This window comes from Hydra vulgaris, chromosome 12, assembly GCF_038396675.1.
Source record: "Hydra vulgaris chromosome 12, alternate assembly HydraT2T_AEP".
Classification (NCBI taxonomy): Eukaryota; Metazoa; Cnidaria; class Hydrozoa; order Anthoathecata; family Hydridae; genus Hydra; species Hydra vulgaris.
Genome location: NC_088931.1, coordinates 16,518,659 through 16,532,025, shown reverse-complemented (window position 1 = coordinate 16,532,025; position 13,367 = coordinate 16,518,659). Strand labels below are relative to the sequence as shown.

General features: G+C 26.4%; 1 protein-coding gene across 1 annotated transcript in view; it reads left to right on the top strand.

Moving 5' to 3' along the window:
• Positions 1 to 324: 324 nt before the first annotated feature.
• LOC100212822 (serine/threonine-protein kinase 33) overlaps positions 325 to 13,367 on the top strand; it is a 69,666-nt gene continuing 56,623 nt past the window's right edge. The window contains exon 1 of the mRNA XM_065812362.1: positions 325 to 569. Within this exon, the coding sequence (XP_065668434.1) occupies positions 372 to 569 (198 nt within the window). The 5' untranslated portion in view covers positions 325 to 371. The remainder of the gene's footprint in view (positions 570 to 13,367) is intronic.

Here is a 13,367-nt window from a genome sequence, read left to right as displayed (position 1 = left end):
TATATATATATATATATATATATATATATATATATATATATATATATATATATATAACTTGTCTAGTATGCCAAAAGAAACTTCACTGTTGGTTTGGTTAACAAAATATTAAAACTGTCCGAGTAATGGGTTGTTGTTAATAACTGTATCTGTATTTTTATTCACTCTTTATTTGGTTGTATATTTACATGTACATGATGTTTGAATTAAATACATTAGTAATAATAATGGTAATAATAATAATAATAATAATAATAATATATATATATATATATATATATATATATATATATATATATATATACATACTTGTTTATTTGTAGACATATATATATATATAAAGAGAAAGTAATGTATGTTCTTATATAACTATGATTTCAAGGCGTCTTCGTGCTAGTATTGATGCTACTCGTAATATCAAGCACACTCGAATTAAAAATGAGCAAGATATAGAAAGTGAATACAAATTTATGACTTTGCTTGGTAAGGGAAGTTTTGGCACAGTGTCTGAAGCAATACGATTATATGATCAAACTGGATGGGCTATTAAAGTTATTAACAAAGAAAAGGTATATAGTAATGAAATTATTTGAAAATTTCATTTTATATTTAAAAATTAAGTACATTTTATGAACTTAATTTTAATAAAACCATTAAATTTAATTCTGGAAACTAATTTAAATTGTAGTTTTTAAAAAACTATAAAAGCGCAAATTGATAGACTGGAATGTTTTTAAAAACATTCATGTTTTAATTTTTTTAATAAAAATAAAAACATTCTGAATGTATTTATTCTAATTTTTTTACTGTTTATATACATTGTCTGACAAAGGTAGAACATGCAAGGAGTGTTGCTACAGCAATTGAAAAAAAAGGTAAAACATGCAAGGAGTGCTTGTAGATTGACTGGCAAATAGGTAGAACATGTGAGAATTAATGCCACATCAACTGACAAATAGGTAGAACCAGTTGTGAACTGGAAAGGCCTGTGATTGCAGTCCAATCTTGACCATTAATTGCTTTTTTTGAAAGCTTGACCACAGCTCTTTAGATAATTCAAAATGTGTTGAAAAAAACAACAAAGGAAAAAAAAATATAAACAGGTTAAACTATAAAAAAAAGTAAGAATTGTTAAAGAAAGAGAAATTAAAAAAAAATTAAAACCCATAACTCTAAAAAAAATCAACTAATATAAATCTAATAACTAAAACTCTAATAGAAAATTATTTTTTATTAAGTTTTGTAAATATGTTAAGGTTGAATAACTCGTTGCATTGGTTTGACGAGGTTCTATCTGATATATTTTTTAAATGTCTAAATGATTTAAATTTTTAAAAAATATTTATATGATTTTTTTCTATTTATTTATGTATTTTTATATATCAATCACGATAGGAATACGTAAACAAATAAAAAATAATCGTATACATAATTTTAATTAAACATTTAAAAAAATTAAAAGATTGTTTTTAAATTCTCATAATATAAAAAATTTCAGTTATAACCTTTTCAAACCAACGCAATGAGCTATAAAACTTTGATCTTTTCTAATGTTATTATAATATTAGGCAATTTTTTTTAAATAATAAAAACTTCTATCTAATTATTGTTTAATAAAAAACTAAATTTGTTTAAGTTATCAAAATTTATTTTTGAAAAAGTTTATTGAAACGTATTTGTTCTTGCCGTTGTTTATAAAATTAAGAAAACAATTTGTATTTTTTAAAAATTTCATTCATCATTAAAAATACTTTTGAAATAAATAAAAGTTTTATTTAATATTCTATGATAATTTATTTATTAGGGTTTAGTTTAAGTAAACAAATTTTATTAGAAAGTTTACATGTCATAAAAAAAAAAAAATAACTTTGTTATGTTTTCAACTATTAAATTTATGGATTCATCAAAAAGTTTATTAAAACAATAGTTTTCATTGCTGTTTATAAAATTAATTGTACAAATTATTATAAAAACATTTACATTCATCATAAAAAATACACTTTTTAACAGTATATATATATATATATATATATATATATATATATATATATATATATATATATATATATATATATATATATTTGTTGAAATTGATTAAAACGGCAGCGTATAAACTTTTTGTTTTAAATATATTTTTGATGTTATTATATATTTACAATATTTCGCTGACCTATAGCGGTCAGCATCATCAGGTGTAATAAAAAACGTTACAAATAATTGTTACAAAAGTACATAAATCAAACCGTCAAAAAAAAGGAAGACATTACAGGCGTAAAATGAAAATAGTTTTTAGTAATAATATAATGGCGTCAATTAAAATTTTGACTAAAATGGTCTCCAAGTTCTCTTGTTTTTACTCGATATATTTTCACCTTTAAATTTAATATTCTTTTTTGAAGAAGATTTTATGTTTACATTTCGTATCTTCAAATTTTTATTTTTTTCTTCGTTTTTTTGTGAACCTCTTTGCCGTGAAGAGCAGTAATAAAATCTTTTAAAATCATATTCTTGTTATACGATATTTTCATATTTGTTGAATTTGATTAAAACGGCAGCATATAAACTTTTTGTTTTAAATATATTTTTGATGTTATTACATATTTACAATATTTCGCTGACCTATAGCGGTCAGCATCATCAGGTGTAATAAAAAACGTTACAAATAATTGTGTACTTTTGTAACAATTATTTGTAACGTTTTTTTTATTACACCTGATGATGCACCGCTATAGATCAGCAAAATATTGTAAATATATAATAACATCAAAAATATATTTAAAACAAAAAGTTTATACGCTGCCGTTTTAATCAAATTCAACAAATATGAAAGTATCGTATAACAAGAATATGGTTTTAAAAGATATATATATATATATATATATATATATATATATATATATATATATATATATATATATATATATATATATATATATATATATATAAAAGCTGTCAGCTAATTCATCTAATGAAACTATTTTTCGAAACTCTTCCAATTTGTATCAGGATGCATTAAAAAAGTCTATAAAATTTAAACTTAATTATATTCTGAAAGTTATCCAACTTCTACCAAAAAACTGTAAGCAAAATATAATCTTGTTTAACCATTCATACAGTAAAAATGTTTCTACCAAAATTGGTAATCTCTTTTTAGATTTAATAGACAAACACTTCCCATTTGGCCATAAATACCACAAGATTTTTAATTGAAATACTCTAAAGGTAAGTTAGAGTTGTATGCCAAACATCAAATCAATTGTTAATTCTCATAACCATCGTACAATGAAAAATAACACTTCAGATTGCAATAAACGCTGCAATTATATTGTTAAAAGCAAGTGTCTTTTAATTCAACAGTGCCTTGTAAATAACAAAGTGTATCAAGCCACTCTATACTCAGGCATTCTAGGCGGGAACAAAAAAGTTTATTTTGGAGTTAGTAATACCACATTCAAACTTAGATACGTTAACCATACAAAATCTTTTAATATCAAAAAATATAAAAGGGATACTGAGTTATATAAGAAAGTAAACCCGATAATTGAATGGAAAATTGTAAAATTTTGTCAATCTTACAATCCCATGATAAAACGATACAATCTATGTCTATATGAAAAGTATGTCATAATATCTTACACCAATGATAACTTATTAAATAAGAAGAATGAATTAGTATCTAAATTTAGACATAAAAGCAAATTTCTTCTTTCAAAATTCAATACAGGTGATTAGGCAGCTGCTTTTAGATTTTTTATTGTTTGTTGTTATGATGACAGAGCATACTCCACTGTAACTGATTTGTATTACATGACTGATGATTGCCTTTAGGCATAAAACTACCATAAAACCATAAAAAGTTGTGTTTTCTTTGTATATTTATATATATATATATATATATATATATATATATATATATATATATATATGTATGTATATAGATAGATACAACTACAAATGCGTTTTTTGTAGGGCATTCAATACCGGACCAAAAATTAAATACTGGTTTTTTGGTATTAGATTTAGAGAAAATCGATATACCGGTATTAGTACCAGTATTTACAAATACTCAAAAAATCATTAATTAAAACCCAAAGCAACAAATAAACGGTCTAAACACTTTATTGTTTAAGTTAAAATAATATATAAAATTAATTCATTTGAAAAAATAACTAAAAAAAATTATTTTTTATTGAAATAAGCCCGCAAAAACCATAAATTATTTAAGTTTAGTCATTTAAAGATGATCGAATTTTTGTACATAATATTACCGATGAAGAAAAAGCTTCTACGGTCGTTGGGGGAATAGATAAAATATAATCGTATACCAACTTCACGTTAATATCATGTGTACCGTCTTCCTGAAATATAGAAATTTCTTTTTATATCATTTTAGTCTAATTGTTATTATTCTTATTTGTTTTTGGTACTGTTTTCATTTTTATCTCATTATTTTTGGCCATGTCCAGCTACTCCTGTAATTTCAAGCTCAAAGGTTCGTCTTCTCACATTATGGTATCTTCGTCATCATCTGTTTTGGATAGCAATCCTGTAATTTCAGCTTGGACGGATGAGAGCCACTGGATAAGATGCACAATTTAATTTACCAAAGCAGTTTTAGTTAGCCAATCAAATATGATATCTGAACCAAAGTTATTTTGGGCTTGATCTCCTTTATGAAGATATTGAATGAGATATATTTGTGCATTTTTCTTTTATTCTTTTAATTAAGAAGGTCTTCATATTGTTACTTAATGGTCCTATGCCCAAATTTTGCAGCATAAATGCCAAGGTATCAGCTGATACTATATTCTTCTATCAGCTGATACTATATTCTTCTATCAGCTGATACAGCTGATAGAAGAATATAGTATCAGCTGATAGAAGAATAGCATCTCTCTGAGATAAAGCCTCTACAACTAATATTTTTCCCCCCACACTTTAACTCTTTAACACTTAACTCTTTAGAACTCTCTCCCATCTTCATGTTTTCCTGACTAATACAACCTTCAACTTTTTAAGTCTTCTGTCAATTGTTTCTTTACTCTATAACTCTTTTCTTTTTTTCTAGTAACTCCCAACTTAATAGTGGTTGATTGCAGTTGTTGGTTGATGGACATTAATCGTCCTACTTTCTTCATTACCGAAGCACCATCCATGGTAATACATACGATATCGCAATCAATTTTTAAGTTGTGTTCTTTCAATAAGTTATCAATTAACTTAACACACATTTCTGGTGGGAAATGTCCATTAATTCGTGCTAAACCCAAATTCTAAAATCTGTTTCTAGAATGAACATTATTATTCAAAAAACAACTATTTTTTACAGAAGTCCATTTGTCAAACGTAAGACTAAATCAGTTTCCTTACTGTTGAAGTTCAGATAATTCTTTTATTATTGAGTTTCGAATTTTAGTAGCATATTTCTTAACTATTTGACGAATGGATTCAGATGATTTTGGCATGTCAAAACCTCAAACTATCAGCGATTTTCTTAGCTCATTGGGTGTTATAAAAACTCTGAATGGCAAGCCATCGGTGGCCATCATTATAGCTAAAGGATTTGGCAGTGTATTTCTGTCTTGGCTTTTCGTAAAAATTAAAATTTAATTTCTGGGTCTAGCAAGTTGCAAATCAGGTGTAGTGGAAACACCAGCAGTAGATAATAAAATTGAAGCTTCAACTGGATAACGTTTCAATAAATCTATTTTGTGAGAAGTCCTTAAATGTGCATATAGTCCACTAGTCGAGCCACCACAGGTCTTGATTTCTCTAGCACATTTTTTACATTTCGCTACAGCTCCAGACTTTTCGTGCAAAAAGTATTGCCACAGAGTTTTTGCCCTGAAATCTTTTTTCAAAATCTTCAAATACTTTTGTTTTATCGGCTATGGCTAGGGCAGCACGTTTTTGAAATACAAAATATATAAATATTGAAATACAAAATATATAAATATCAAAAATTTATAAATACAAAGATAAAGATGTTATATGAACTTAATATAATTATATTATATGAAAAAACATAACCACATATTATATAGAGATATAATATGTGGTTATGTTAACACATAAACTCTATATTATATAGAGAGGTTGTTATGTTTTTTTATCTTGACTTTGAATACATGTGTGTTAAATATTTATTCTTTTTAAATTAATTTTGTTATCTTTATTTGATGTTGTTGTTATATTTACAAATAAATATAGAACAAATAAAGTGTAGCACAACACCACAAAGTTACAAAAAACAAAGTGAAAAAAAAATTCTCTCCAAAAAATATACAATTAAAAAAAAGTTTATACAAACAAGTAACTAAATATTAAAAAAAACTTTCTAAGAAAAGTTTTTTTTATTTCAATAATCTAAGTTTTTTTCAGTGATATTTTTCCTTAGATATTTTAGTTAATTATTAAAAGAGTTTGATATTTCAAAATATAAATGTAACTTATTTAATACTTAGATAACTAAATATTAAAAAAGGCTTTCTACATCTAAGAAAGTCTTTTTTTAATCCACTTTTATAATCAAAGTTTTCTTGGGTGATATTTTTGTGCTTATAACTCTCTAAAAAACTCCATGTCTAAACACGCACAAAGACTCATTGAACATTTTTTGTCCGATGAGAAAAATAACTGAAATACTGGTATATACCGGTATTTAGAGCTTGGTATCGGTATCGGAAAAAAAACCAGTATGCCAGGATACCGGTTTTTGGTATACCGGCATTAGATGCCTTAGTTTTTAGATAAGCACTGTGACATGACACTGGAATAGCCTGCTGCTTGGGGCTTCAGTACATGCATCAACTTTCTTATAGCATGCTGCTGCAAAGGAGTACTGCAACATCAACTAAAGGCTTGATATGGAGCAAACCTTTTCTTTTATTATTCTTCATTTCATATTTATGTATTTATATATATCACCTATATCAGGCCTTGTTACGAGATTTCGCTGCGTAGCAAAAACGCGTAACAAATTTTTAAGTAACTCAACTCAGCAAATATATTTTGCATCGTTAGAAGTTATATTGCGTCACTAGCATCTTTACAAGTACTGCATTGTAATTAAAGTTATTTTATTAACGCGTTAAAAATCATACAAAAAGTTTTTTTTTCTCACTATAACAAAAGTTACAAATAAAATCAAAGTTCTTATTAAAAAAATCATTTTTATTATTTTTTTCAAATATATACTAAATTTTATTTTGAAAAAAATATTTTTTTCATGAAACGTAAAATATTTGTTTATTTTCTTATGATTTTACATTTGGTTTTTGGTTATTTTATCAATTGTTAATAAATTTTTTCTTATTTAATTTGTGAACTCTTTTTAATAATGTTTTTAAACAATAGAGTTTTTTTTTTATTTATCAGTTACCGATAACATATTCGTGATCATAATTTATTTTCATAAATTAAATGAACGTCATTAAAACTTTACGTTATTGAATTAACAATAAACAAAATATGTTATTAATAAAATTTGTACATCAAAATAAATCGTGTATTTTTTAAACTATTATGACTAAAAATAATTTTTGTATTTAAAAGGAATTTATATATTTAATTCCTTAAGATAAAACTTAAACACTTTATTTTTTTTAACTAATTTTTAATAAAAAAAAAAATGAAACAAACTGTTTCTTTTACAAAAAAATCTATTAGTTTACAATTGCGGTTAAATGCTTTTACCTACGACTTTATTTCTTCTGAATAAACGTCACGTTAACGATAATCAAAAGATAATTTAAATATTCTAAAAGATATAAGTTTTTGCGTAGCGCAAAACTGCTGAGCGCGTAGGCAAATCGCCTTTTCGCAAGCAAAATGCGAGCTGCGTAACGCTTCTTAACAAGGCCTGCTATATATACATGTATATATATCAACTTGTTTCTCTGTGCAGTAGCCTTGTTTGTCAAATTTCGTGTTTCAGAGTTATAGAGTTAAGAGAGGGTTGTAACTATAAAAAGTAGCCTCCTCAGCTGTAGTGGCCTTCTCGGCCTTGGAGAGGTGAATAATTTAAAATATATATATATATATATATATATATATATATATATATATATATATATATATATATATATATATATATATATATATATATATATATATATATATATATATACACATATATTAACATTTTTAGATTAGCATGGAATATCAGAAACTTGAAAAGTGCTGTTTGTAACTTTGATCTTCATTTTTTGTGTCAGATAAAATTAGAGCAGAAGAGATGTTAACATTTAACCAGTCTATTATTTCCAAATATGAGAGCATGGAAATCGGTCAAAATCAATCATAGAGAGAAAACGCGTACACTTTCAGTATTCTTTTCTCTTTTGCATGCAATAATTTTCTTAGTTAAACTGACTGCTTTTTCCTTGCCTTCATTTGTGATGGCTGACAACAAAACACTTTCATAATGAGCAAAATAGTTTCCTTGCAATACTTTCTGGGTGATTGCTATTGTATCAGGATGATTAAAAAATGAAGCAAACAAATACAACATTAAAGAGGTCAATACAAGTTTTAAGTAAATAAATGATACCATTTTTCTACCCCATCTTTGCATTGGTATCATCACAAACAACACTTTGTAAAGTCTCAAGAGAGTTTCTGTCATTTAAAACTAAAATGATTTTCTTTGCTACATCAACTGCTCTACCACTTTGTGGACAAGTATGATCAATGTAGACGCTGTTGGGATATGAAGTCATACTAATAGTAAAAGGTGGTGACGTTGAGAATATAAGTAACTATTGTCCAATTTCACTACTTATTGTATTCTCTAAAGTTTTAGAAAGAATTTTGTACGATAAAATTTATAATCATCTTACTATAAACAATTTATTATACAGCAATCAATATGGATTCCAAAAAAACAATTCCACTGAACATGCCATTTTACGATTTACAAGAAATATATCTGACTCATTTGAAAATTCTCAATTTACTTTAGGTGTTTTCATTGACTTGCCAAAAGCTTTTGATACTATTGATCACAAAATTCTTTTTAAAAAGTTGGAGTGGTACGGAATTACTGGAAATATATTAATTTGGCTTAAAAGTTACCTAAATAATCAAAAACAATATGTTTATGCAGATGAAAACGTATCATCTAGTTTGTTAAATATTTCATATAATACCAAAAGCTTCTAACCTAATGACAATTATGTTTGCTGATGATTCTAACTTATTTCTTTCTCATAAAAATATTTTTACACTTTTTAGCAACATGAACATTGAACTAGCCAAAATTTCTGAATGGTTTAAATTAAACAAACTATCATTGAATATTGATAAAACTAAATGGATTCTTTTTCATCCTTATGGTAAAAAGCACCAGCTGCCTAGCAACTTACCCTTTCTTTTTATCGATAACATAATTGTTAAAGAGTTCTAGTGACAAGATTTTTAGGTGTATATATCGATGAAAATCCTAATTGGAAAAGCCACATTGCTAACTTGTGCAATAAAATTTCAAAGAGTATAGGCATTTTATACAAAATAAGAAACTTTCTAGATAAACATACCTTAATTCAGTTATATTATTTGCTAATTCATTGCCATATTAATTATGCAAACATTGCTTGGGGTAGCACTTATAAATGTAAACTTAAACCTCTCTATCAGCAGCAGAAATATGGAGCATGCCTTATAAATTTTAAGGACCGTTTTGCTCACGCCAAGCCTCTTTTATATGATATGAAAGCACTCAATATATATGAGTTAAATGTTTTTAATATTCTTTGTTTTATGTATAAATGCAAAACCCACCTATCACCCGTTTCTTTTTCGTAACTTGTATTTACAAAGAGATAGAAATAAATAAATTTTAAGGAACGGTAATTTAATTCGACAACCATTTTCTCAAACTAATTTTGGAAAATTTTTTATTTCATTTCGTGGACCATTTTTATGGAATAGTATAGTTCTAAATACTTCTAAAGATTTTTCTCAAGAATGTAATTTTGATTCTTTTAAACAAAATCTTAAAAAACTCATTTCAACTGATAATATACTAATCTACTTTTAAATTTTAAAATTTTTTAAAAATCCCTTATCTATATTAGTATATGTACAGCGGTGGCCAAAAATTAAAGACCACTCATTTTCTTTTCAAAATTTATTTTTAACCTTAGTATAATTTTATTTTGGAAAAAGGTATCAAAAAAAGAAAAACATTTTTAGAAAGAATTTTTATTGTATTTTATATTTATTATAAAAGAATTTATAATTTTTTTACAAAATAATGTTAAAAAATTAAAAAACTGACTAGTTAAATTTTAAGACCAGTTTCAAAAATATTTCAAAAAGCAATAAAAAAATAATTTAGAAACGTGTTGTTCCTCCATTTGTTTTCAAGCACTCTTGTACTCGTTCTTACATTGAATTCGTTAAATTTTTGATTACTTTATCAGGCACATTTTTTAAATGATGAGAGAAGAAGATTTCAAATCTTTTAAATTGTAAAGTTGTTCTTTACCAAGCTTGTGATCAAGCCACGACCATAAATTCTCTATTGGATTATTGGCAGGCCATGGAAGCACTTGAATTTTATTAGAACTGAACCAATCGCTAACAACATGCGCTTTATGAAACGGCGCATTATCTTGCTGGAAAATGAATCCATCTTGCAACTGCCATAAATTAATGCTAGGAATAAGCGAGTTTTCCAAAATTTCGATGTACCTTTTTTTGTTGAGTCTACCATCGAATAAATGGAAAACACCAACTCCACAGGCACTCATACAGGCCCAAATGCCTATTGAACCAGTGCCTTGTTTTGTTCGTTTCAAAATGCATGATTCATCGAACCGTTCGCTTGGAAGTCTACACAACATTACACAACCTTTTCTGTTGTCTACCTCAACGTTCATTTCTTCACTAAATACCACACGGCTCCACTGATCTGTTGACCAGTTTTTATGTAGTTTGCACCACTCTTTCCTGGCAAATTTTTGTTTTTTATTTAGGCGTGGTTTTTTTGCAGCAGCACGCCATAAATAATTTAAATTGTAGAGGACCCTTTGCACAGTTCTAGGGCTTGCTTTCAGACCATTTGACAGTGTCCATTTCATAGACAAGTCTGTAGATGATGCTTGTCTGTTTTCTTTCATTAATCTCACTAACGAGCGAACATCGCGGTCATTTGAAATTTTATTGCGTCCAGTCCTATGACAATCATTAATTGACCGGGTCTCTTTGTATCATTGAATTATGTTAATAATGCAAGAGTGAGACCTTCTGAGCTTTTCTGCTATTTGTCTGATGCTATAACCTTCTTCTTTTAATACAAGAGCCGCGTATCTGTCTTTTTCTTCGATCTTTGCACGCATTTTTGCAATATTTTTATATCCTTATTGCAATTCAAAAAATAAATGTTTATTTGATATCGAAACTCAGGTTTCGACATTTTACTTTATAGCCAACGTAATAAGCAATTAAGACAGTTAAAAAAAATAATGGATTATTATTTTTAATAAGTGCAAATTAAAGATTTAAAAGTGGTCGTTAAATTTTGTCCAATTTATTTAAAGAAGATTTATAAGTACTCATCAGTTTTTTAATAAGTTAAACACTATTTAATTAGAATTAGATTAAAAAAATTATACCACTTTTATCCGTATGTTTTAATTAACAAGATATTAAAAAAAAAAAATTTAATATGTCAATTAGAATCTTCTTAATTTTAATTTAAAGATTTAATTTTAGAATTTTAAAAATTTAATTTTTAATTTTATAATTAAGATTAATTTTAATTTAAAGAAACCAACTAAAAAATGAGTGGTCTTTAATTTTTGGCCACCGCTGTATATATTTAATGTATATTCTTTTTTATTTATTTTTTATTTGTTTTTTTATCCACAAGTAATTAGCGGTTTCTCTGTGAGAAGACCTGAGTAATCTGTGTTCTTTATATTTATTTTTAATATTTATTAGATCTTTGAGTAATCTGCGTTCTTTATATTTATTTTGGATCTAATAAATTCTATTCTTTCAAATGTGATTTTAGAGTTTTAGTTTATTTAGTGAATAATCATGATTTAGTGACCTAAATCTCGTACTATGTCATCAAGTTCTTTTTAATTAGCAAATCATTCCCTGAAATCACAGTCATCACTGATTTTATCTGGTTTATCTTCTTCAGAATAATATGCAGCCGCTTCATAACTTGAAAGTGGTTGCTCGCAACCTTGGGGAGGGTGTGTGTGTAAGTAAAACAACTAATTTAGAACCCCCTTACCTCTTGTACTAACTTGTCTGCATTCAGTAACATTTTCCCCCCACCTCTGCATATTTATGCATTATTTTTTTTACAAAATCAACCCTCCCTCCCTTCCCCAATGCATAGTTTTTTTGAAACATTGGAAACAAAAAAAAAATGCTTAGTTTTTTTTGAGATAATTCAATATATCTTTGTTACATAACATGATTTTAATTTTTTAAACTTGTAAAATTCAATGCTTTAATAAAATTAAGTTTAAAGAGAAATAAAGAACAAAAGCTGTCTTAACTCCCTTCTTCTCTTTTACATTTTTGGACAACACTATCTCCCCCCAACCCGCCAGTATTTAGATAATAGTAACTGTATGCATAAATTTATAATATATCAAGTATTATAAATTTTTATCAACCCCTGTTAAATCTTATAACTTTGCCAGGGCAACAGCCGGGGCTAGGTTTTTAAAAAGTCTCATTTTTAGTTGCGGCCAAGGCCTGGGCCTCAATCACTTACTATTTAAATGTTTTCTTGTAAACGATCATCAAAGATTTTTAAATTTAATTCAAAGTATTTTTGACAAGATCAATTGGTTTACAATAAATCATGTTTATACAAAGTTTAATTACAAATAATTTGTTTTCCTAATATTATTTATACACGCAAGATATAACCGAAAAGGTGTTTTAAGTGCAATCTTTTGGTTGATAATGATTGTTCTCTTCAATCATTTCTGGCTTTTAGGAGGAAGAGGGTGAAGGTTAGTTGTTTGCTGTAAGTAAATTAGGACCCAGCAACTGAGTAATTTCACATGTTATATTTTTTGCAATTGCAAATATTAAATATATTTTATAACTATAAATTTAAAAAATAGGTAAATTAAAAATTTGTGTAAATGAATTATTATTTTTTATGTTTTATACAAATTAAACATTTCATTGCAATAATTTATTTTTAAACTTGATTTTTTATTATTTTCTGTGCACTTTGCAAGAAAATTTATAAAATTGTCAGAGGTTGTTATAAAAACTTTGCCAGAGGGCAGCAAGTAAAATCCAAAACTGTTATTTGTAACGAAACCTCTCAGAATAAAACAACCTTAAAAAGAAATCTTTATTTATAGTTTTGTATTTATCAAGTT